At 46.6% G+C, this 26,564-nt stretch overlaps 1 protein-coding gene across 3 annotated transcripts; it reads left to right on the top strand.

The window, feature by feature from the left end:
• The first annotated feature begins 529 nt into the window (after positions 1–529).
• On the top strand, positions 530–23,827 carry LOC131913438 (glutathione S-transferase Mu 1). Of its 3 annotated transcripts, none has more exons than XM_059266070.1 (8): positions 530–674; positions 987–1,062; positions 1,506–1,570; positions 1,862–1,943; positions 2,034–2,134; positions 3,305–3,400; positions 3,483–3,593; positions 23,373–23,827. In XM_059266070.1, exons 1-8 carry the CDS (start codon positions 639–641, stop codon positions 23,460–23,462), a joined length of 657 nt encoding a protein of 218 aa, XP_059122053.1. In that variant the 5' UTR covers positions 530–638; the 3' UTR covers positions 23,463–23,827. The 3 variants fall into 3 exon arrangements, with proteins under 3 accessions (XP_059122053.1, XP_059122052.1, XP_059122054.1); XM_059266069.1 differs by lacking the exon at positions 23,373–23,827 and adding an exon at positions 5,548–6,011 and having other exon boundaries at positions 535–674; XM_059266071.1 differs by lacking the exons at positions 530–674; positions 987–1,062; positions 1,506–1,570; ... (2 more) ...; positions 3,305–3,400; positions 3,483–3,593 and adding exons at positions 18,025–18,157; positions 18,424–18,499; positions 18,880–18,944; ... (2 more) ...; positions 20,403–20,498; positions 20,581–20,691.
• Positions 23,828–26,564: the final 2,737 nt, after the last annotated feature.

The raw sequence follows: 26,564 nt of genomic DNA, 5'->3' as shown, positions 1-26,564 counted from the left end.
TTTCCATGTCACCGACTGTTCCTGTAACTGGAGTCTGGGCGCACATTAGTCTGGTAGCTGTCCGATCAGTAGAGTCCTTTCTTCAAGGATAGGTGCTAGATTAAGGCTTCAGGTTGGGGGCGCGTCTTTTTGTCCTTAAGCTGAGAGCTGAGCCTCCCCGAATGACAGATTCCCACAGTCTGAGTTTGAAAACCGAGCTCTGCCAAGAAAAGGAAGAAGGGAGAATGTCTTGGTTCTTTAGCTCTCTGGCCAGTCTCCAGTTTCCAGGGTCAGTTTCCGGAGCATCCAGCAGGTGGCGATGGCGGCAGTTGCTAAGAGGGTTTGGAGCAGGAGAAAAGATTTTGCCTTCAGGGTGCACAGAACAGAATCTTGGGGCAGAGACGGCCAAGGATCTAATCCCTCCTCTCTCGGAGAGGGTGTGGCCCTGTGCCTTCTGGGTCAGGATCTGTAGCTCTGGTTACACAAGGGAGGAAGGGGCGTGCCTGACTGGGATTGGTGCAGAGTGGGTTGGGACGGGCCGCTTGGTCCCTCCTAGGCCTTTCTGGGAGTCTGCATAAAGTCGCAGCTTGTCCAGAGACCCAGCTCAACCCTGCTGAAGCCAGTCTGAGAAGACCAGCACCAGCCACAGCACCAGCACTATGCCTATGATACTGGGATACTGGAATGTCCGCGGTGTAAGAGAGGGAACCGGGATGTGAAACAGAAAGTTCTTAACAGCAAGGCCCTTTCTAGCAGAGGGATACTCCTCAGGCCTGCCTAGAAACTTCTGCCTGTAGCTCTCAGCGCTCAGGAGCTCACACACTCAGGACGCTGGGTGGGGGGTGGGAGGTAGGGGGTAGGGGAGAGGGAGGTGCGAACTCGCGCCTGGATATGCACACTGCATGGTGGCTGTATTTGTGCGGTGTGGGGGTCTCAAATGGAGAAGATGAAGTCATACAAGACGGTCACCACAGTTTCTCAGCTCTGTCTCTGATCTTCTCTCCCAGCTGATCCACCCCATCCGCATGCTCCTGGAGTACACAGACTCAAGCTATGAGGAGAAGAGATACACCATGGGGGACGGTAAGGGCACCTTCCCTGTCAATCACCTGCTTCCCTCTTGCCCAGTGATGCCCATCAACCATGCCTAGCCTCTTATACCTCATGCCTGCTACAGTTGGAGTTAGAGCCTGCTTTAGTTCCAGAAACCTGTTTGAGGGTGCAGTTTGGTTTTTCATTGTAGAACACCGAGAATGGAGTTCCTGGTCCATCTGTATTTATAACTAGACTGGGTGCACTGTTGGGGGCCCATGGCTCCAGGCTCCTCTTATTACCAGTAGTTGTTTAGATCCCTCTCCTCCATCTTGGAAAGTGACTCTGTGAGGGGTTGCACTCCCCTCCCCCCATCCCTTACCGCCTCCACTCCTTCACCTGCCACCTCCTCACCTCAGGGATTCTTGCTTCTGGTCGAATACCAGGAGTGGGGTGGGACACTGGCCTGATTTCTCTTCACATCTTGTCTACAGCTCCTGACTTTGACAGAAGCCAGTGGCTGAATGAGAAGTTCAAGTTGGGCCTGGACTTTCCCAATGTAGGTGCAGGGAAGGGGAGGTATGGGGAAGGCATGGTGTTCTCATCTTATCTCCTTTCCTGGCTGAGACAGTTTGAGATCAGAGGTTCAGCTCTCCCACGCTCATTCCTGCTATCTGCACAGTGTTTCTGTTTTGAGCTGGGACCCAGCTTTTCCATTCAGTGTGAAGTGTGTTCATGGAGGGCTCACCTTGCTAGGCACACGGAGTGCCAAACCACCTGTCTGTTCTCACCCAGAAAAGAGATGCAGAGACCTCATATCTCATCTGACCATCCTTGCTTGTCTTTCCAGCTGCCCTACTTAATTGATGGATCGCACAAGATCACCCAGAGCAACGCCATCCTGCGCTACCTTGCCCGCAAGAACAACCTGTGTGAGTGGGCTGGCAGCGGGGTGGGGCATGGGGGACAATCTCCTTGTCTTGACTAGGATGCTGAGGGTGAGTGTGCTGTGTGTGCTGCAGGTGGAGAGACAGAGGAGGAGAGGATTCGTGCCGACATTGTGGAGAACCAGGTTATGGACAACCGCATGCAGCTCATCATGCTCTGTTACAACCCTGACTTTGTGAGTTGCCAGGGATGGAGAAGACAGGGTTTGCAGCAGGACTTAAAGTCGTGTGTTCAGATCTGCAGCATCCTCCTTCAGTGAATTAACGGTGTTACTGATACTCTGAGTTCTCCCTCTCTACACTGAAGGACCCTCATAACCCCAGTGAGACAGCACATCAATACTGTGAAACTACCATTACTAATGTAACCATGGAAGAGACGGTTGAGATTATCTGGTGGACAGTTGATCTAAGTTCTTCAGCATAGTTGTAAATCTCGGCCACATCTGTCCTTTGACCTCTTCCATGTGTCGTCTTTCCCAGTGGTCATACCAAAAGCCTCCAGGGTGAAATTAGAGGGTGTGGGAATGGTCTGGTGGTTAAAAGCGTTTGCTGTGTGGCACGAGGGCTTTAGAATGGATCCTTAGCACCACGTAAAAACCCGAGTGTGGCAGCATGCTCTTATAATCATAGTGCTCCGGGGGAGAAACGGGAGGATTTCTGGGGGCTGGCTGGCCAATGAGTCCAGCCAGTCTGTGAGCTCTAGATTCAATGAGAGACCCTGTGTCCAAAAATTAAGGTGAACAGTGATTGAGAAAGACACTTGACATCAACATTGGACTCCCTTCTACCAACAGGCAGCAGTATACTCTCCAAATGATGAACATAGGTCATATCACACACTAGTCTCACACATCTATCCAGTGCATTCCCCATAGTTCTGTCTTATGTATCAACAGAAATCAGGATGTCTTCCTGATAGACTGCTCAGGGTAGGCAGTTGACCTTTCAACCTTCTAACTTTGAATATTAGTCACTGCTCTAAATTGATGCAGGCCCTTCACGTATGTGATCTGTTTTTATTGCCTCCCCAACCCAGTGTAACTGTCTTCTCTTCCACTGGTTCTCTGCAGCCAGAACATGCAAAATGCTCAGGAGATCCTGAGGGTAACTTTTGGATTTCAGGGGTGTCAGATTCCAGGGACAGTGTGAAATTACAATCTGAGTCTTCATCACCTCACACATTAATTCTGCCACCAATAAATAGTGATGTGTTAAATGGAGGCCTAGACACAGACCTGGCCCAATGTTGGGAAGGTGGCTGTTCCCTTGCACAGCTCTGGGAGGTCAACCTGTCTGCTGGGGAGCCTGAGTCTTAGGGTGGTGACAGCTGTTTTCTGCCTCAGGAGAAGCAAAAACCAGAGTTCTTGAAGACCATCCCTGAGAAGATGAAGCTCTACTCTGAGTTCCTGGGCAAGCGGCCATGGTTTGCAGGGGACAAGGTAAAGAGAGGGGGTGGGGAGGAGGAGTTGCCATTCTTCCCAGGCCTCAAAGTGCAGCACACTGACCCTTGGCTTCCTGCAGATCACCTATGTGGATTTCCTCGCTTACGATATCCTTGACCAGCACCGTATATTTGAGCCCAAGTGCCTGGATGCCTTCCCAAACCTGAAGGACTTCTTGGCCCGCTTTGAGGTGATGCCCTGGTCCTGCTTCCTTTGGGTGACCTTCTTCTTCTCTTCCACAATGCTTTTCTAGTCCTTAGAGTAAAGGAAAATAACTAGAATTGTTTGAGGTTTCTGTAAAGAACTGTATGGGGCAACATTTATCACATCAAAATCCCCAAAGGTTGATGCGATTCTGAGTCCCTTTGGACAGATAAGGAATCTGACTCTGTGAAGGGTCCTTACTTGTTCATGGTCTCAGCACCAGTAGCAGCTGCACTGGGCTCCATTTCTGTCTCTGGGTCAGCATTCAGTGACTGTCCCTGCTTGGTGTCAAAAGAAAAAGCTTCAGTCCCCCTTCCCCACCCCCAGCCTCATTTTCCTTTTTGGGATCCTTGGCAAGGCAGAGCATACCGATAGTATATGGGTCTTGGCATTAGGAGAGCGAGACAGGCAGGACTGATGTGACATACCCAGATGTGAGAAAATCCAGACCTGATCTGCAGAGCATTGAGAGCTCAGGGCTGTAGCTGGGGCCTCCCCGAGTAGACATGTGAGTGCCCAGCCTGCTGGGGACATCTATTGTGAGTGTGTGCTGGTGAGTTCTTGTTTCCACCCTGTCATTCTCCTCTTTCACCCCACAGGTCCTGTCTGTGAAATGCGGTCTTCACTATGATTCTCTGGCAGTCTCTTCTCTAGGAGGTTCATGTTGAGTCCCAGGGGGCATGCAAAATGCCTCCATCTTGGGACTGAGTAGGCAGAGAGCTTTAGAGAGCCAGACTGTGAGATGCACAGGGCTGCTGAGCCCAGCCTTGACTGCACCTACACCATCCTTGGGTCATTCAGACATCTGGGAATTGGAGACACTGCTCCAAGGATTTTTCAACCTTCAATCTGTTGACCTAGCCCATTCTCTGTCAAGGGATGTACTTCCTCAGCTAATTCTCTGTCTCTTTCCCCAGAGCTGAGGACTGAACCCAGGGCCTTTAGGCAAGCACTCAGCCACCTAAGTAAATGTCCAACCTTTCTCAGCTAGTTCTCATCAGCTCTGGTTCTGGCCCAGGCTGGGTACCCTCGGAACTGTGTAATAGCTGGCATGGCTCTAGGGCAGGTGTGTGGAGAAACACTGGGCCACTTAGCCCAGCTCGTGTATAGTTAGTTGGTCGTGGATCTCTTTGCGCCCTCCGGAATTATCTGTGTATTCTCCAGCTTGGTGTATGGCTCATAGCACAACATACAGTCACATGGGGTGGTCCCTGTATTCGTAGGGGAGATGCCAGCGTGCAGTGAGATTGTACTGAGCACCAGGTAGAGAACAGTTAACTCTGCTTTCAGGAAACTGATTAGAATTCTGTTTGGCTTTTCTTCATGGGCTGTCATCTTGATGTTCCCCTTCTTGCATGATTTGCTGAGTCACTGGGTGTTGGCTCTCTTCTTAAACACACACAGTCCAGTTTTTCTGGTCCTTTGCCCTGTTAGATCTCTTCTGTGTGTAAATATAGGCTAGAAAGAGCCTCCGCACGAATAGGATCGTTTCTATGCAGAGAGATTGGAACAGGGCCTCCTTGGGAGGCCAGGAGAGGAGTAGAGAGGGAAGAGGGAGCGAGGAGAGAGAGAGAAAGAGAGAGAGAGAGAGAGAGAGAGAGAGAATGCACACATAGATGTCTGCTCCGAAGCAACTGTTTCAAGAGCTGTGTTAGCCAGAGGACATTGAGATCGCAGATTCTTCCCTGATCTTGCAGAATCAATGATATAGGTTTTCTGAGCCTATATTGTAATTTTTAGCGGGTATAAAACAACTCACACAGGACCCAGTCTTCTCTTTAGTAGGGGGAAATGAAAGAGTTCTTTTGCCTGGGCTGGGAGCTAAGCAGGCTGCCCTGTGCTCCAGCCTGAGCCCAGGACAAAGGCTGTTCCTGGCATGGGGCTGCTCCTCTCAGTGGGCTGCAGACCTGAGCTCCTGCTCTGTCCTTCCCATTTTGCAGGGCCTGAAGAAGATCTCCGCCTACATGAAGACCAGCCGCTTCATCTCAACACCTATATTTTCAAAGATGGCCCACTGGAGTAACAAGTAGGCCCCTGCTACACTGGCTTTCATAAGGAGGACCAGTCCACACTGGGGATCCTCCAGGCCCTGGGGACACCTGGCCTTCTGCCCTGCAGCCTCCCTGATCTCACTTCCTTCTCCTTCCCACCGCCTTCTCCAGCTTTTCAGTCTCCTCAGCTCAGACCCTGGTCAAGCCCATGCAATCTCAGTCTCCCCACTTCCTTTCATCAAGACCCCTTCCTCATTTGTGCCCCAAGCCAACCACACAGTCCTCTTCTATGACCTGATGTCTGCCCTGAACTCTGCTCCCTAGAATTACCCTAAAGGTCAATACTGTCTCAAGTCCCCCAGTGGGGGGTTGCCCCAGACCTTCTCATCGCCAATAAAGCCTGAAACACACTAGCTCTGTGTTGTGTCTCATTCCTTTTGCTTTTTGGACTCTCCGAGTGTCACAGCTGCTTCCAGAAGTCTGAGCTCCGAGCCTGTCGTGCTGGCTCTGAGGAGTCTAATGGAACAGAAGGAGTTTGAAATATCTTGATTCTAGCCTGAGACCCTCACAGCAGTGACAAAGCTCTCTAGAGAAACTGTTCTCAATCTGTGGGTCGTGACCCTTTAGGGGGTCAAATAACCCTTCCATAGGGGTCGTATATCAGATATCCTGTATGTCAGATATTTACATTATAACTCATAATAGTAGCAACATTACAGTTATGAAGTAGCAATGGAATAATTTTATGGTTGGGGTCACCACAACATGAAGAACTGTCTTAAAAGGTTTTGGTGTTAGGAAGGTTGAGAAATACTGCTCAAGGGGGTAAAGTATGTTTGCCTAGAATCTCCTTCACTGTAGCATACGGGGACTTTGAACTGTGAACACAGGTATGGGTCTCAGTGAGTGATGATGGGGCTGTTGGAGGTGCCCAGCAGGGACCCAGGATGTTCCCTCTACCTCCCACAGGCTGTGCCAATATTAGGTGCCTATTATGTTGTCTTTACTGGGTTTCTGATGGCCTCTTGGCGCTTGAAGCTCTCCTGGCATGGGGACGTCTGTTGCGACTACCTCGACCAGCAAGGAAGACACAACACCGAGCTCTTCTTCAAGCTGTTTATTCAGGCCTTTTTCAATCTGTTTCTTTTGTTCTTCTACCCCTAGGGAGAGCCCGTCCCAGCCTTATATAGGTCTCAGTCCACCAGCCACCATGCGCCACATGGGATTCCCGGATTGGTACACGTATGCCTTAGCAAGCCAAAATCTAAAGCCAAGCCAAATAAGGTGTTGTTTAACACAGAGAGCGCTCGCCATCGGGAGGGCGGGGAGGTGGAAGCCAGCGCCATCTTAAGGGTGCAGCTCCACGCACCTTTCTACAGACGTCCGTTCTTTGTTAATCCTTTTCTGTCTAAGGAAACTGAATTGAATATACGTAACGTCAGTTAATTGTTATTTATACCTCCTCTAACGTCAATGAATCTCCCTGTCAGTGAAGATGTTTAATGTTGTATAATTCACTCAGTTCATGGAGAACTGATTGTAGATTGATCTGCTTTAATCAAACTCTGGTTTTGGGGGTGCAGAGCTGGCTCAGAGGTTCAGAGCTCCCTTTGCTCTTTCAGAGGATCCAGGTTTGGTTCCCAGTAACCACGTGCTAGCTAACCATGGTCTGTGTCTCAAGTTTGGGGATCTGCCGCCCTCCTCTGTCCTCTGTGTGTATTGCATGTATGTGGTGCATAGATACATGCAGGCAAAATGTCTGTACACATAAAATAAATTAAAAAATTTAAAAACTCATCGATAGACAAAAAATAAATTAATAAATAAGTCAGATGATGAGCGAACTCTTTCTGTCACGTCCAGATGCCCATCATCTCCTGGCCTGGTTGTCTGATTTCCTTTTGCTCTGTCATGACCTGGGACTTCCCCCATGCCTCCTGTCCAGTCAGGTCTGACTGGATACATTATGGGCTGTGTGGCTTTTTCCTTTACAATGGGCATGTCATGGGGTGACAAATCACAGGAACCTCTTCCCATGACAAATAGCACATGCATACCCACATAACCCCCAAATAATTTGTCTCTCTATAGTATATTGATTCTGTCTCTTGAGAACACTACATATAGCAGAAACAGATCATGTCCAGCAATGAGTAAGTTTAGGAGGTGTGCAGGAAAGAAAGTAAGCTATCTTGCTTTGTCCTTATGGATCTCTCAGTGTGTTATGGGGCTCAAATGAGAAAACGACCTGTCTGCTTGTGCATTTTATCCAGCTGATGGTCAGGAGGAGCTTGGGAGGTTTGAAAGGGTGTATGAGCATTTGTAAGGAACAGCTGCTGTGGCTGTCTCTATCACTGCTGTCTTGGCCCCATGAAGATCACCAGGCACCTATGCAGTCCCCTTTGGCCTTCCCCAGGCAGGGTTCTACTGAATCCATGGACAGTGACTTGTAGGAAGAGGCTGCACTTGTTCAGAAAGCTCAGTGGATCCTTCATGGCCCTACCCTGCATCTCTGGAGGAATTAGTGTGTGTGTGTGTGTGTGTGTGTGTGTGTGTGTGTGTGTGTGTGTCGGTGGGTCTAGCTGCTTAGTCCTGAGTGCTGTATCACCCAGAGAATGATATATGAAGCCATATGTTAGGTTTTGAGTGATTGAGTTTTCTTAAGTATATAGCAAGGCAAAGTAAAAGAATTAACAGAGAGAGACAGAGACAGAGACAGAGACAGAGAGAGCACAACAAACAGACAGCACAGCGTCATTAGATTAGGTGCTCAGTACATCCTGGAGAAACTGGGAAGTGGAGGTAGGGTTGGACCGAGTTCTCACTCCACGGCTTAGCTTCCCACCAATGAACTTCCGGTTTCTCTCGTCACTGTGGGCACGTTTGTAACGTGGATTTGACAACACTAACATCCATTGGGAACAGTTCACTTTTCAATTGTTCTCAGGGCTGTTGACTTTTACTCTCAGGAAGTTTTCTTGTTCTCTCTCCTTCCACAGAGTGGAGGGGGGTGTCATCCCATCCCCAGACGAAGGGCCTTGGAGGACTCTGAGACAAACATGCTTGGGTTTGATATGGGTGTGGGGGCAGTATCCAGCCCTCATCTAGATCCAGCTGCTCAGTAGCTCAAACAACATGTGACACTTTATCAACATAATGTACTTATTAACTTCAGCTTGTAAAAGTGTTCATATACTGTTATAGGACATTTTTATGTATTAAATTACTACAGTTTGGGCCAAAACCAAAAGGTTAACTGTAAAGATTTTGTTGTGTGTTTTTTTTTTTAAGAATTTATTTTCTAAAATCAAGTTAATCTGGCTATCTTAGACTCCGCTTAAGATGATTTATTTCCCTTTAACATTTCAATGTATTTAATTTACACATTTGTTTTTATCATAGCATTTTTCTCATTAGGATTTTGGGACTCATTTTGGGGGGTATAGGGTGAGGGCTGTTCTTGGCTGCTTTGGATCCAAATATGGACATCGGAAAAGGGTTTGGATTGATCCTTTTGGGTTTCTTACTAAGGAAAGATGCTGCTTGGCCTTACTTCAGGTGATCCAGTGGCCCTCGGTGAAAGGATGTGGTTATGGTAGTTAAGTTGAGAGGTCTAAATTTTTCTCATTTTACAACCAGATCTAGGTTTCAGTTTTTTAAGAACAAACAAATTCTGTTTTGTTTTGTTTTTCCAACAAAAGGGCATTAGGTTATACCACCCCTGAGAGCAGAGATGAGGAGGGAAGCCCGGATGAGGCCTGAGCCAGCCCCCACAGTATCACAAGACAGTGAACAGAAAGGACAGTTCCTGTAACCCCCTAAAACAGGCCGGGATTTGCCCCAGGATGCCCAAAGATGGAAAAACTAAAACCTCAGCCAATCAAAAATGTACTAATGTAACTGCTGCTTGTTGATGAGATGACCTCACTGTCCCTGAAATTCCCCTAGCTGTGCTTAAAAGCAGCCCGCACGCTCCTCTCTGGGCCATCGCCATTTTGTACAGGTGTTCGACCCTGCACGCTGGTAATAAATGCTCTTTATTCTTGTATACTATTTGAGTCTGGGGTCTTTCTTCAGCACTTTCTTGGACCTTTACAAAGTATTATTTGAAGTTTTGGAGAAGCTGTTGATAATAGTAGGAGCTGCAGATCATGGTCCATGGATTTACTTAACTGTAGTTGACCTTTGGGGTCCCTTTTGAAGAGCAAGGGTAAATCCTCAATTGGTTTACTGTTTCAAGAAGGATCTCCTGCTTTTCCTTTGGGTGCTTTTTGGATACAGGGTTTAACCTTGGACAAGTGAACCCAGTTAGTAATCTTTTCTTAATGTGTGTGTCACTTTTCCCCTTTTATTGAAAACAGATACTTTTCTCATACAGTATATCCTGATTACAGTTTCTTCTCCTTCTACTCCCCTAGTTCCTCCCCATCTCCCCTGTCCTCTGGATCTACTTCTTTTCTGTCACTCATTAGGAAAGAACGGGCTTCTGAGACATAACAGCCAAACATGACAAAATAAAATGTAACAAGATGAAGCAAAACCCATCACACTGAAGTTGGACACAGCAGCCCAATAGGAGGAAGAGCCCCCAAAGCAGGCACAAGAATCAGAGCCCCACTTGTTCCCATACTCAGGAGTCCCATAAAAAATACTAACCTAAAAAGCTATACTATGTACGCAGAGGACCCAGTGAAGCCCTGTGGAGACTCTGAACTTGCTGCCTCAGTCCCTGTGAGTTCACATGAGCCTCACCTAGTTGATTCAGAGGGCCTTGTTCTCTTGGTGTCCTCCATCCTTTCTGGCTTTTACATTCTTTCTGTCTCCTCTTCTATGTGGTTCCCTGAGCTCTGAGGGGAGGGATTTGATGGAGACATCCTATATAGAGCTGTGTGTTTGAAGGATTCTCTCTCTGTGTAATGTCTGGCTGTGGGTCTCTGCATCTGTTCCTGTCTGCTGCAGGAGGAAGCCTCTCTGATGATAACTAAATAAGGCACCGATTTATTGGTATAGCAGAATGTCATTAGGAGTCATTTTATCGATACTTTCCTTTTTAGACCGAAAATGTTTGCTTTTACACTAGGTCTCTGGGTTATCTAGTCTCTGGTTCTTGGTCACCCTAGCAGTGCCAGGAAGAGCTTCTGTCTTATGGAGCGGGCCTTAGGTCAAATCAGACATTGGTTGGCTACTCCCACAGGTTCTGTGCCACAGCTGCTCCAGCATTTCTGTAGCAGGAATCTTAAAAGGTCTTATTAATAAAATCAAACCTGAAGCCAGTTATTGGGGTGAATGCTGGAAGATCAGAGAAGCAGAGCAAGCCATAGCCATCTCACCTTGCCAGTTCCTCAGCTGATCCTGTTTCCTCAGACTGGAAGCCTCTCAGTCCTCATCCAGAATGGGTCTCAGCTGAACTGCGCTGCTCAAAGCCTAAAAGCTTAACCAGGCCAAAAGCTTCTAGTTCCCGGTTTTCACACCTTATATACCTTTCTGCTTTCTGACATCACTTCCTGGGATTAAAGGCTCACTTCCTGGGATTAAAGGCGTGAGTCACCATGCCTGGCTGTTTCCAGTGTGGCCTTAAACTCACAGAGATCCAGATGGATCTCTGCCTCCCAAGTGATAGGGTTAAAGACGTGTGTGCTACCATTTTCTGGCCTCTATGTCTATCTAGTGGCTGTTCTGTCCTCTGACCCCAGATATGTTTATTAGGGTGCACAATATTTTGGGGAACACAATACCACCACACATTTCCACAGGAGAACAAAGGTTTTGTGATTGGGTTCCTGTTTATGTTTCTCCTTTGGTAGCCTGCAGAGTATCTTCCCACACCAAAGACATTAGAACGTAGGGGTGAAGGCTCCATGTAGGCACCCAGCTTGACTTCTTTACATTCAACGAGTTGTGTGGGTATTGTCCTTGGCAATGGAGCCCTGTTGTTGGTTTGCAGAGAGCAACCCATTGTCTTAGCAAAAGCCTGGGTTATTTGGAGATTCCCATGGGACTCCCTTGGCCAACAACTCAATTGAATGCAACCCAGTCCTGGTACTGGAAGCCTTGTTTGGTGACAAGAGATGACCAGTTGGAACTCGGTATCCTCCATTTTTAGGAGACCTCATTAGGATTGCTTTCATATGTTTTAGTAAGTTTCCATTGCACTAGGTTTCCATATCATCCTTCAACTGTCCCCCAATTCCAACCATCTCTTCCCATATTCCCTCCCTCAACCCTGTCTTCCCTCCTCCTCCCCACCTGATCTTCCTGTTCCTGTTCCCACTTGCCTCCACTCCACCTATAAAAATCTATTCTATTCCCCTCCAAGAGGGGATATATGCTCCCCACTCTCAGTCCCTTCCCCTATATCTAATCTCTCTGGGTCTATGGATTGTAGGTTGGTTATCATTTACTTAATGGCTAATATCCACACATAAGTGCATACATATCATATTTATCTTTCTGGGTCTGGGTTACCTCATTTGTGTGATTTTTTTTCTAGTTCCATCCATTTGCCTCCAAATTTTATGACGTCACTTTTTTAAAGCTGCTGAGTAATACTCCATTGTGTAAACTTACCATATTTTCTTTATCCATTCTTTGGTTGAGGGATATCTAGGTTGCTTCTAGTTTTTGGATATTATGAATAAGGCCACAGTGAACATAGCTGAGTAACTGTCTTTGTGGTAGGATGCCAAGAGTGGTATAGCTAGATCTTGAGGTAAATCGATTACTAACTTTCTGAGGAAGCACCATATTGATTTCCATAGTGATTGTACAAGTTTGTACTCCCACCAGCAGTAGAGGAGTGTTCCCCTTACTCCACATCCTTGCCAGCATGAGCTGTTATTTGTGTTACTGATTTTGGCATTCTGACAGGTGTATGATAGAATCTCAAAGTAGTTTTTGGTTTGCATTTCCCTGATGGTTAAGGATGTTCAACAGTTCTTTAAGTGTTTCTCAGTCATTTGGGTTTCCTCTATTGAGAATTCTCTGTTTAGATCTATGCCCCAGTTTTTAGTTGGATTTTTTTTTTTTTTTTTAAGATTTGTTTGTTTATTATGTATACAGTGTTCTGTCTGCACATATCCCTGCAAGCCAGAAGAGGGCACCAGATCTCATTACAGGTGGTTGTGAGCCACCATGTGGTTGCTGGGAATTGAACTCAGGACCTTTGGAAGAACAAGCAGTGTTCTTAACCTCTGAGCCACCTCTCCAGCCTCCGGATTTTTTTTTTTTTATGTCTAGTTCCTTGAGTTCTTTATATATTTTGGATATTAGCTCCCTGTCAGATGTGGAGCTGGTAAAAATCTTTTCCCATTCTATAGGCTATTGCAGAGCAGAGGATGAGACTGGGGGATTGTGGTGTGGACTGATCCTTCTGTACACTGTGCATATGTATTACTCTCATTGGTTAATAATAAATCTGTTTGGTTTATGGCAAGGCAGAATAAGGTTAGGCAGAATAATCAAACTGAAGACTCAGATGAGGAGGGGCAGAGTCATGAGAGATGTGAGCGAGCTGCCCAAGAAGCAAGATGCTAGAGGGCCAAAAAAGCCACTACCACATGGCATTACATAGATTAATAGAAATAGATTAATTAAAATGGGTGGCCCAGATGATCTAGCATTTCAAAATGCCTCTGTTATAGTTTCCTCTGAGTTCTGTATCCAGAACAGCTTCAAGGAATATGGGAAGAATATTGGTTGAGATAATCTAGGCTCACAAAATACTCCAAAGATTACCAATTATCCTGATTTTCTCAGGGTCCCTCAAAGATGACCAGCACCCGTCAATCAATAGAAAGCAGTCTAGAAAACTATGCTCACATTCCCAAAATATTGGTTATAAATGTTTGTTTTCATTTAAGGGGGGTTGGTTACAAATTGTTATTAGTCATAGTCAATCTCTTTCTAAAAGTAGAAAGGGGGATATGATATAGAAATGATGGGAGAAAGGGTAGATTATTGAATCTACTTTAATCCAAAAAACAACTGTTAATCTCAAAATATTTTACATTGGTATGGATTTTAGTTTATTGATACAAATTTAAAGTTAATTTTGTTATACTGTATGTATATTTCTATTCTTGTTTAAGGTATTATGTTTATACAGCTCAACTAAAAATATAATGTATAATTAAGAAATACAGATTCATAGGCATCTATAATAGTCAAACTTATAGTCATGTTAGTTATGTTTTCTAGGTATATAAAGATATATTTCAGATAGATAGGTAATCTTCAAACATTTCAAAGACCTACAGAATATGGCATTTAAAATGTTTTAATAACTTAGACTTTTTATGACAGTGAGACATGTCTGCTTCAGGCAGCAACAATATACTCCAAAAAAGATGATGGGCACTGAAGAAACTCTGTATAGAATTTTTGTTTTCTTTATAGTAAAAGCCAGCCATGTGGGCAGAGAAACTGCCCTTGCCTCAATTGCTGACAGTTACTGTCCAAAGTGGACAAGCAGGACACAAGAAAGACAACTGCTAAACTTTATCAAGACAAGGAAGGACAGTCTTTCAAAATTCCCTGCTTCACAGGAAAGTATGTCAGATATGCTAGGCCTGTAAACCAGAAATGGATGCCCCAACATTATAGAGGAACCTTGGGTGACTGTCCAGGCAGCCAGTTGTTTCTGTCATTTTTCACATTTTTTTTTTGGAAGTTGCTTGACGCATGTCTTGGTTACTCAGGTAATATTATTTCCTTCTGAAGTCTTTGATGGAGTTGAAGACTATATAGTCATAGTAATAGTTTTTCTTAGTTATGATCAAAGGGTAAATTAGATATAAAACTTTGGACTCACCAAGGTAGAATGAATAATTGTTTTCTCTGATATTGTCAAATACAAATAGACTGGATAATTGTAACTGTAATTCTTACTTGGTAACTTTTTTGTTGTATGTAATTTTACTATGTTAAAGTTAAAACCTTCCATTTGATTAGACAAAAAGGGGGAGATGCTGTGGGCTGATCCTTCTGTACACTGTGAATATGTATTATTCTCAATAAAGCTGTTTGGCCTGTGGCAAGGCAGGATAAGGTTAGGCAGAGCAATCAAACTGAGGACTCGAATGAGGAGGGGTGGAGTCATGAGCGACATGAGCGAGCTGCCCAAGAAACAAGATGCTAGAGGACTGGTAAAACCACGGCCACATGGCAATACGTAGATTAATAGAAATGGGTTAATTTAAATGTAAGAGTTAGTTAGTAATAAGCCTGAGTTGTCAGCCAAGCATTTCGTAATTAATAAAAGCTTTTGTATGCTATTTGGGACCGGGCGGATGGGACAGAAAACTCCACCTCTGCTAACAGGATTGGATCTGGGGGAACCAAAGGAAAAGAGACCATCTGCAGGCAGCCTACCTCCCCAGTCAGCAATTTTAAGGAATTAACAGATTGCCCCTTTAAAATGAGCTAATCCAGTTATCTGAAAGTCCATTGCTTTGGTTATAGTTTCTTTCTGTGTGTTTAAGGCCAAGCTGGGGTTCACAGACTAACCTTAAAATTATTTTTTAGGTTAGCTGAGATTGTTTCAGGGGTTACTGCTAGGGTCTTAAGAGGAGCCCCTGGTCCCTTCAGTTTTTCTTTTACCACCATGCTATCAGCAAGGATTGGTCAGGGTCTGTTGACCATGTGGCTTCCTCTAAAAGCAAAGGAAACATGTCCACTCCACTGAATCTCCTTCCTGCAGGATGTACACTAGTGCAAATCCTGTCTCCAGAGACTCCATGGCCTCTCTGATACAGGACCAGTGACTTATCAGAAGGGTCTGGTCATGGCCTGGGTCCTGGCTGACCTCTCTGGGGTGCTTCCCAGCATTTGTGTTGAACAGCCAGAGGGACAGTGTTATCAGTCTTGTAATTTTACCTTTCCTGTAACATTTTGATCAGGCTCAGACAAAACTCTGGTTTTAAATAAGTCTTGATTTTGTTAATACCCAGTTTCCTGAGTAGTGATTTTGGTGAAATAATGTTTAAGCCAGTTCTTGTACATGTTACTATATGCAGATCTGTAACCTAGGAGAATTCTCTTGATTTAAAAGAATTTTTATAATCACTGTATTGAACTCGGACCTTAGGGACAATTTTAAAGATTTTAATGATGTGTAGGTGTGTATATCTGTATGTGAGCACCGTTTCCCTCAGAGGACAGAGGTACTGGATGCTATGGACCTGGAGTTACTCACAGTTGAGGACTGCTGGGCACCAAACTCAAGTTCACTGAAGAACAGGAAGTGCTCGTAACTGCTGAGCCATCTCTCCAGTCCTGACCTTAGAAATTTTAGTAACCCTTAACTATTAAACACACATTATCCTTAAGTCTCATCATCCACAAACCTTTACAAATTACTCAGGCTTTCTACAACCTGGCTTTAAGTTTTAGAAAAAGAATTGGTCTACATCTTTTCTTTTTTAGAACAAAATCTTATTTTTTTAAATAAAGAATCCATCCTAATTTTAGATACTCTCTTTTCTTACTCATCCTACCAAAATATAACCTCATGCTTATATCTTCCCCAACCCCTCCCCCAACAAGGGTTGAAACAAGATGACATATGACACAATGCAGCCAATGCTTATTGGCACACACATTGTTAAACACTAGAGCTCTGTTCCCCTGGAGTTTGGGCAAACTTCCTTACCCCTTGGGGTTTCCCATCCCCCGCCCCCCGTGGTCTGAACTGGAGAAAGTTTAACATTCCATCAATCGTCTACAGAGATATCAATGATTGCTACCACCCAACATTCTCTGTATACAAGAAAAAGCACAATCAAAAGTACACCGTGCCATGCTGGTCCTTGTTGTGGTTCGTAGGTGTCATAGCAGTTTAAGACTGCTGGTTGCCTCCCTCCTTTGGAAGCTTTCTTGGTAACTTCTGGTACCATGAAATCCAGTCCTCAGGGAGGAGGCTTTTGGGTCCGTTCCTGCTTAGATGCCTCTGGGCACTGTCTCTGAAGTGCATGGTTGTCTTCAGCAATAGGGCCTAACCTTCCACCTCCAGGGGGCAACCAAGAGCTATTTTTTTTTCCCCCAAGACAGGGTTTCTCAGTGTAGTTTTGGTGCCTGTCCTGGATCTCGCTCTGTAGACCAGGCTAGCCTCGAACTCACAGAGATCCGCCTGCCTCTGCCTCCCGAGTGCTGGGATTAAAGGCATGTGCCACCACAGCCCGGCACCTTTAACATTTTGAGAGACCTTTGGAGAACCCTGACCAACAACTCAAAGGAGGGTTGCTCATGATTGGTGTTAGAGTTTTTGTTAGATGTCTCTGACTCTTGGAATTTTTCATTCAAACTATATATTCATGCTTATACACTAATTTATGTGTATTGTCGGTATTTTTAGGTAAATAGTTAATAGTATGACTTTTCCAGACATCTTTACTCTTATTTTATTCTCCTTCTTCTGTATTTATCTCCCTCCACCTTCCTAAGGAAGAGCCCTCCATTTTTCCCACTTCTCATTTCTTTGAATTTTGAGTTCTTTGTATATTCTGAGTATTAATCCTCTATCAGATGTTTAGGTTACAAGGATTCTCTCCCACTTTGTAGGCTTTCTCTTCACTCCATTGAATGTTTCCCTTGATGTATAGAAGCCTTCTAGATTTATGAAGTCCCACATCCATTTCTTGACTATTGTAAAGTGCATACTTTTTAGCATACCAATATAATTTCCTGTGGATAAATACCCAGTATTGGCATTGCCGGATCACATGGTGGTTCTCTTTTTGGTTTATTGTCAGAACACCAGATTGTTTTCCATAATGGTTGTGATCATTTACGCTCTTATCAGCAGTATCCAAGGGTTCTCTTCTGTCCGAGTTCTCACCTGCCCCGATACCTTTGTTCTGTTTGATTACAGCCGTTCTTACTGGGAAAGGTGTGTCTCATGGTGGTTTTGATTTACATCTTCCCAGTGCTCAGTGATCCTGAATATTTTTCAGGCATCTAGAGGTCGTATGTGTATGTGGCTCGGAGTTGCCCAGCTTAGCAGAGTCCTGCATGCCATCCGGGAGCACAGGCAGCACACTAGTGTCTCAGGCTTGAGGCATCCTGTTTTGTTCTGACTCTGCCACCAGGATCCACTCAGAGCCAAAGCAGGAGGGGCTGATGGTGAAGTGTGAGCAGTGTCCGGAAGAGAAAGGAGTGTTGCTGTTGGAGTGTCTCCCCCTGCACATCTGTGTCTTCATGGACACAGCACAGGAGGGTGAGAGCAGGGAGATGCTGACGCAGATACTAGCCTGGGCTTGCCTTTTGCTTCATGTTTGCTGAGTCAGTATGACATGAGGCTAGATTTTTTTTTTTTTTTTTTTTTTTTTTTTTCCCTGCTCCTGGCTCCCTGGCTCCTTCCTCTAGCACTCCCTGCACTGGAATGTCTGAAATTTGAGACTCTGTAGGCCAATAGCCCAATAGGAAAGCAGAAACAAGTCCCGCCTCCTCCCGCTTAACCTAGGACATTATCAGAAAGCTCAAACTAGCAAGGTCCCGGTTAGCCTGCTCTGGACACCTCACCAGCACCATGCCCATGACACTGGGTTACTGGGACATCCGTGGGGTGAGTGAAAGAGCTACTGCTGGGTGGGAGAGAGACATGGGGTGGCAAGTAGCGAGGGCTGATTTCTAGGAGAGGGATGGAGTTCAGAACTTGTTAGAAAGCTTTGCCTATGAGGGGAAGTTCAAACACAAGAGAGCTTGGGCTTCTGCGGGCCAGCATGTGAGCTTGTGGGGAGACTGCAGGTGTAAGATGGGAGCTCACCAAGAGGTGGCGAAGGAAGACTGTCAGTTTCCCCATCTGTGACCTGTCCTATGTCATCTCTGCAGCTGGCCCATGCCATCCGCATGCTCCTGGAGTACACAGACACAAGCTATGAGGAGAAGAGATACACCCTGGGGGACGGTGGGTGACTACACCCTGTTGGTCAGACCTGGGCCCCCCCTGTTCATTGGTGCCCAGGGACACTTGTCTGACCCCCTGTTGCTCAGCTCTACAGGGCTTCTCCAGTTGGATTTAGGACCTGTCCCTTCTAGCAACTTCCTTGAATTTGGTCTTCCAGTGGAGGACTGGGTTGCCTTCTACAGTAGTTGGATGTTTTCCTCTGGGGCTTGTTTAAATGTTTTGTAAATCTCAGTGATGTAGGATCCACAGTCCTTACAAGCATTCTATACCCCTGAGAAGTGTGAAAGTGGGTCAGGTTGCAGATCTCCTTCTTAGGGGGTTCTCATACCTGACTCCTTGGGACACTGGGTTGTTTACTTTTCACTTCATCTTGTCTACAGCTCCTGACTTTGACAGAAGCCAGTGGCTGAATGAGAAGTTCAAGCTGGGCCTGGACTTTCCCAATGTAGGTGCAGGGAAGGGGAGGTTTGGGGAAGGCATGGTGTCCTCATCTTATCTCCTTGTCTGGCTGAGGGGGTTTGGGATCAGAGCTTAGGCTCTCTTCTTGCCATTCCTGATGTTTGCACAGGTTTCTGTGACGGGCTATGTCTCATTTTTTCATTCTATGTACAGCGTGTTCATTGGTGGTTTCCCATGCCAGTCACCGAGAGTGCCAGGCCCCATGTCTGTCCTCACCAGAGAAGGGATGCAGGGACCCCATGTCCCATCTGACCATCCCTGCTTGTCTTTCCAGCTGCCCTACTTAATTGATGGATCACAGAAGATCACCCAGAGCAACGCCATCCTGCGCTACCTTGCCCGCAAGCACAACCTGTGTGAGTGGGGCCGGCTGCAGGGAGGAGGACAGAAGCCATCCTCTTGGCTTGGCTGGGGTGGGATGCTGAGCGTGACTCTATGCTGTGTGTGCTGCAGGTGGGGAGACAGAAGAGGAGAAGATTTGGGTGGACATTTTGGAGAACCAGGCTATGGACACCCGCATGCAGTTGGCCATGGTCTGCTACAGCCCTGAATTTGTGAGTCCCACCACCACTGAGTTGGAACTCGCCCTGTACTCTGCCCTAGAATCTATTCTGGTCCAGTTTGCCACCAGAGCCTCTCAGTGCTACTCACTGTACAGTATTTGAAACTTCTGACAGAGTAACGCTAGTACTCAGTGTGCCCAGTGAAAATTCCCCGTCATCACTCCTAAGTCTTAAGATCCAGTCCAGGCTCTCCACAGTGGAACTCCAGCCCCTGATAGTACAGACAGAGTTCAGAATGCTCCAGTTCCTACTGCTGGTTCTGTCGTGATCCTTGTCCTGCACTTGGCTTAAAGCGCTGCTACTTCTGCAACACACACCCTCATACTAGGAGAAGAAGAAAGGAGCTGGGAGGGACACTCTCTTCCCAAATGGCTTCCCGGAGCTGTGTCCTTGACACCCACAGAGATAAGCGGATGTTCCCAATAAGCAATTCGGTCAGCCAAAGGTCTTTGGTCCTCCTCCTGTTCCTTCTGTCCCCTCAAATCCATCTCATCTCTTTGGAAACGGTACCGAAGTGCCAGTTGTTTGCATGTCTACTGCCTCACATGAGTTCAGAGTTCAGAGCCAGGTGGCCACAGCTGTCTTGGGTCTTTGGGTCTGATGCACAGTGGCTCAGGAAATGGTGGTAGATGCTGAGGGTAGGGGTGGGGGTGGGAATATGGGGGCTGGGGGGACAGAGTTGTACAGTTGTATCCTGTTGGGCTGCTACATAACAGCAATCTAATCATGAGGATGCTGTAAGTAAAGGCCTGGACACCAACCCAGACTAAATCTCATGAAGCTCACTCTCCTCTGCCTGCTGGGGACTGCACAGCCCTGCGGAGCCAGCCTCTGCCAGGGATCCTGTGTCTGAGGGTGGTGACAGTTGTTTTTTGCTTCAGGAAAAGCGGAAGCCAGAGTACTTAGAGGGTATCCCGGAGAAGATGAAGCTCTACTCTGAGTTCCTGGGCAAACGACCTTGGTTTGCAGGGGACAAGGTAAAGAGAGGAGGTGGGGAGGAGGAGTTGCCATTCTTCCCAGGCCTCAAATTGCAGCACACTGACCCTTGGCTTCCTGCAGATCACCTATGTGGATTTCCTCGTTTATGACATCCTTGACCAGCACCGTGTATTTCAGCCCAAGTGCCTGGATGCCTTCCCAAACCTGAAGGACTTTATGGCTCGCTTTGAGGTGATGCCCTGAACCTCCTTCTCATTCGGTGTTCTTTTTCCCTTCTCCCTTTCCAGGATGACTTTTGTCTTAGCATTTCTATTGCTGTGAAGAGACACCATGGCCATGGCAAGTCTTATAAGGAAAACATTTAGCCGAGGTGGTGGCTTATAGTTTTAGAGGTTTAGTCCGGTATCATCATGGTAGGGACCATGCAGCTGTAAGTATGGGTGCATTCAGGCTGACATAGTACTGGAGAGGTAGTCGAGAATTCTACATGTTGATCTGAAGGCAACAGGAAGTGGTCTGACACACTGGGCAGTGTCTTGAGCAAAGGAGACCTCATAGCCTGACCCACTGACCCACAGTTACACACAACAACAGCACACCGGCTCCAACAAGGCAACACCTCCTAATAGCGCCACTCCCGTTGGGGACCATTTTCTCTTAAACCACCACATTCTGCTCCCTGGCTCCAAAGGCTAGTCACTATATCATAGTGCAAAAAATGCATTCGGTCAAACTTCAAAAGTCTCTATAGTCTATCACAGGCTCAAACTTATTTAAAAGTCTACAGTTCAAAGTCTCTTCTGATATTTATATATTCTCCTAACTGTAATCCCCTAGGAAGTCAAAATCAGAAAGCCAATCAAATACTTCCAGTGTATAATGGCACAGGATATACATTACCATTCCAAAACACAGTGAAGGGAGCACAGTGGGAAAATGCTGGACCAAAGCAAGACTAAAAACCAGTTGGGCAAATCCAAACTTTGCATCTCCATGTCTGATGTCAAGACACTCTGCAGATCTCCAACAAGGCCACACCTCCTAATAGCGCCACTCACTCCCTTTGGGGGACACTTTCTTTCAAACCACCATAACTTTCTACTCCTTGGAATGAAAATGAAGAACAATTAACATTTGTTGAGCACTGACTGACCTATATTCAGTTCTTAGATCTACTGCATAAAATTTCTCATCACAGCCTACGTGTTCTGTAGCAGTATCTGTTCCATTGGACTGCTAAGGAGGTTGACTATAGAGATTGTCAGTTTCTCAGGGATCCAGTACCGTTGGAGGAGGTTGTATTTGTTTCCCTGTGTGCTTGTAGCTTCAAGAAGAGAGGACAGTAGAGCTCCCTGATCCCAAAGGAAAAAAGCCGTAAGTTGCCAGGGAGCCTGGATTTTCCAGCCCTGAGGCCTATGGAAATTCAGGACATGTCAGAGTGTATAGCAAGTGCTGTTGAGAGGGGGAAATATGGCAGGACTGATGTACAGTGCCAAGGTGCAGTATGCATATCCGGCCTGTCCAATTCTCTGCTCAGTCAGATTCCTGACTGGGGAAGCACTGGGACCCAGGGCTACAGCTGGTGCCAGGCTGAGTGGACAGGTCGCTGCTGTTGGAGGATGTTCTCCTGAGGTGTTCAGTGTTTAGGTATCCTGTAGCACAAATTCTAATTGGTCTTAATAATAAAAACCTTCAGTCAGATATCAGGGTGAAAGCTGAAAGATCAGAGAAGCAGAGACTTCTTACCTCTATGGAATCTTCAGACTGAAAGAGGCCAAACTCCTGTCTCCACCCACCTTATCACTTCATCCCTCTGCCCAGCCTTATCACTTCCTGTTTCCCCCTCCCAAGTGCTGGGATTAAAGGCGAGTGACTCCCAGGTACTGGGATCAAAGGCATGAAATCCCAAGTATGGGCATTAAAGGTATGTGCCACCACTGCCTGGCCTTTAGTGGCTAGCTCCGAACGCTGATCTCCAAGCAAGCTTTATTTGTTAGAGCAAAAACAACATATCACCACTGTATCCTGTTTCCTCCCTTTCTTCTTCCTTCTCAGCAGCAGCTTGGTGTTTGACTGTGAAATCTTGAAATGGGATTTTTTTGTTCATTTTCATTCACCTTCTCTGGTGTCTCTGTATGTGTGTGGCACAGTTTCAGCTCAGTAGGACTTGGAAAGGTGCATCTCCATGCAGGGATGCAGCGTGGCAGGCATGCCTGACTATGAGGCACATGTGACAGCCACAGAACCTACTTCGCTAGAGATTTGGGGGTCGAGGCTGTAGTCCAATGGGATTCTTAGCACAGAATCTTCTTTTCCGTCCTCAAAACTGTCCAATGAGTGATGTGTTTTGTTAGTTTCCATCAGCTTGGATTCTGGTTCAGGCTGCTCAGCTCTGGAGATTGTGTAAGAACTGGCTGTACAGCACAGTGGGAGTGTGGGAGGCTGCAGATCAAGGCCAGCTAAGCCTGCCCACTTGGGTCCAGGCAGCCCTGGAACTCTGAATTCTTCCCAGCTTATCTAGGCATTCTACTGGAAAGACGGTACACAGCACAGCCTTTCTGTAGGGTCTTCACTAGTAGGGCTGGGAAAAACAGGATGGGCTCACTGAGTGTGCGTTCAGCCACCAGGTTTAACCTTTAGGTTTTTCTGCTTCAAGAGAATGGCAAAGGCCACTCCATTGTCTCCTTGCTGGTTCACTGATCCCCATTCTCAGGAAGTCAGGATTTGCTGAGGTACTGGGACACACAGCTGAGAGCAGTGTTCAGTTTCTCCTTCTTTACTGGGAATCAAAGCCTTCCCTTACCAGTGTTGGGCACCTGAGCAGCTCATGCTGTGTTGGGGTTCTTAGAGTAAAACCTGTATACCCAGTGGTGCCGCAGATCCTGAATTCCTGCCTTTTCCTCCCCCTGCAGGGCCTGAAGAAGATATCTGACTACATGAAAAGCAGCCGCTTCCTCCCCAAACCAATCTTTGCAAAGATGGCCTTTTGGAACCCAAAATAGGACTACAAAGCCCAGCCCTGGGGGAATATTCATGACCACCCTGCTGGCCCAGGCCCTTGGGCACGGCTCTGTGTCCCCACTGAATGTTCTTTTCCTCTCCTTTCTATCCCCTATTCCTCCATTTCTTCTTACAAGCCCTTCCTTCAGTCAAGCCTCTGAATCCTTGGGCTCCGCATTTCTTCCTCAGTCTCCTGCTCCTATACCTTTTTCTTGCCCTGCATCCAGCCATCCCTCATTGCTGCTTGGAGGAATGGACCAGACCCCAGAATCCCCAGTAAGCTCTGAGCGATCAGATCTGCCTCTATGCTCGCCCTGGTCCTCAGAGTGAGCAGCCTTGTCTGATCCCCAGTAAAGTCTGAACGACATTTGTCCTGTGTCTTGTTTTGTTGGCTGTGAATCTCAGGACCAACTGTGTTGGTTTTTGGGGGGAGGTGTCTCTGTTTTGTTTCCTGCAGGAGGGGCTGGAGAAGGAAATGTAGGGACTCTGGGTTATTTAAAGTCCTTGATGTCCCTGTCCATGTCCCTGTGTTCCTCAAGCTGGTATTCCCATTCCTTCATCTCTCAGTTACTCTTCAGAGTGCAGTGCCTCAGCTGTCCATGGGAAGCTCGTGTCATGCTTAGAGAGATGCTGTGCTGAAGGGAAGGCTGAGCAGGCAGGCCCTAGATGGCCGTCTTCTGCCGTCCTCCTCAGCTTTCCGAAGCTGAACACACAACCCCGTTTGCGTTCTCAACATTTCTCTCCAGCAGCATTCCCCACTGTCCGCAGTTGATGTAGGAGTCTTTCCCTCAACTCGAGCCAAAGTGAGTTGGAGGATGGCTCCTTTCTCCCTCATCCTTCTTTGACTGTTTCTTTAAGATGTATCTATTTTTATTGCATGTGCATGCGTGTTTTGCCAGCATGTGTGTATGAGCACCACATGGGTACCCGGTGCCTGCAGATGCCGGAAGAGGGCATCAGACCCCTGGAGCTGGAATTACAGATGGCATGTGGGTGCTGGGAACAGAACCGCTCTAAGAGCAGTGTGCTCTTAACCTGTGACCCATGTCTCCAGCCTCTGGTTGATGGTTTTGATCCAGGATCTCATGTCACCCACTCTGGCTGGGTCCTCACTCACTATATACCTGAGATATCTCTTGATGTCATAATTCTCCTTTTCTGCCTCCTGAATACTGGGATTATAGGTGTGCACCGCAATGCCATCTTTGGATTGTTCATCTTTGATATGCATGGCCAGGTTTGGCACATGGTTGATGAATGGAAAGTTTGGAATTTGAATCAGGTATCTCCAGAGATGTTTGGCCAGTCTATACAAGCAGTGGCAGGGCTTAGAGCTCTGGAACGAAACATCTTATCCAGAGTCATTACAGCAACATGTCCCTGTGATGATGCTGGAGTCTGAACCAGAGGCCCTCTCAGCTGAGCAGGCTCATCAAGAGGCTGCAGCTGCCTGTGAAAGAACAAGGCTGGGCATGAGCTGGCCTAGTGTGCTGGGCCCCACTGACGCGGCATAGGCGTATGGTCAAAAGCTGTGGGCATTTTGCATCAAGTCACCCATAAAGGACTTAGGCACATTGCAGAAGCACCTGCTGAGCAGGATCCAATGCCAGCGGCTGGATCATAGACTCTGGCCTTTGTCAGGCAGTGCCCGTGACCTCCCTGTACCAGGTAGCACCTCTGGATGAGAGCCCTGATGGGGGTTGCCTTCATACCCACAGCCTGTTCGTGAGACTGGTAAGCTCACGTTACTTCAGTCAACATTTGTTAAATTTTAACTAAAAGACAAAGAAGATAAACTGGAAAGGATGTAATAAGGTCAGGAGTGGCCCTGATAATGTTGAGTAGGGAGAATAAAATGTGGACCAGCACCTAGAACAGAGGTTGGCAAACGTTCCCCATGTGGGGCCGGTACTTAGACTTTGCAGGCCATATTCTCTCCAGGTAACACATAGAACTCTGGGTTATGGAGTCTATGCACACCAAAAGAAGTCCAAATCACTCTTTTTGTAAAGAGGAAGACACGGCAGATGAAAAGAATTGTAAATGACAACAATTTTCTGAATATTAATATCAAAATTAGGAAATTAAAGCCCAGGTAAAAGTGCTGTAAGGTATGGCCTTGAAACTCACCAATACAAGGCGATGACTTGCTGGGCAGTCGTGGCATAGGCCTTTAATCTTAGTACTTGAGAAGCAGAGGCAGGTGGATCTCTGTGAGTTTGAGGCCAGCCTGGTCTACAAAGCAAGTTCCAGGACAGTCAGAGCTGTTACACAGAGAAACCCTGCCTTGAAAAAAAACAAAATAAACAAACAAACAAACAAACAAACAAAAAAGCCGATAACTTGACCTGGCCAGAATCCAACAGAAGTCCTGTGCTTTGGAAAGTTTGGAGCATCACAAGCGGGCACTGTATCTGTTCAGTGTCTGTGGCTCATCCAGGAAAGACTGACACTCCTTGGAGGCCCCTGTTCTTATACGGCCATGCAAAGGCTTCTCACCCCTGTGTGTTAGTGGAGAAGGAATCAGCTGAAACAGATGCCAGTCTGTGAAACAGCTCATTTTCCCTATGTAAGTTCCTTGGGAAACATCCAGGAGGCTGAGTGGTCCAGCTCCACGGCATCATTCAGTTGTTAAGCTCTTTCTGACTGTGGCCCTGCTACTTCACAGGATGTTGTGTCATGAGTATCAAGAATGGAAAAGGAAGAAAGAGACAGAGGAGCCCCAAGCCCAGCCACCAAGTTCCCATTATGGAATTGAAGCAGGAGGGCACCCGTCATTTGCAGACACTTACCACTGCCCAAACTGAGTATGGGTTAGAGTTAGGTACAAGATCACCTAGATTAGTGCCGTTTTTGTTACACCCCCCACAGACATCACGTCTCTGTGTGAAACTAGCCTAGGTCTAAGTTGAGGACAGTGGCCACCCTCATGAACTTGACTGGGGTGAAGTACTGAGTGTATGTCACTGTGTAGCTTGGACATGGGCAAAAAAGAAGATTCATTTGGACTCTGGGAAGCCAAATATAACCACTCAGACTCAGGTGGCCAGAATCTACTACCCAGACTTTCTGAATCATCCAGTGCCTTGAACTGGAGTGAACCA

Source organism: Peromyscus eremicus, chromosome 6 (assembly GCF_949786415.1).
Source record: "Peromyscus eremicus chromosome 6, PerEre_H2_v1, whole genome shotgun sequence".
Lineage (NCBI taxonomy): Eukaryota > Metazoa > Chordata > Mammalia > Rodentia > Cricetidae > Peromyscus > Peromyscus eremicus.
This window is presented reverse-complemented; position numbering and strand designations above follow the sequence as displayed.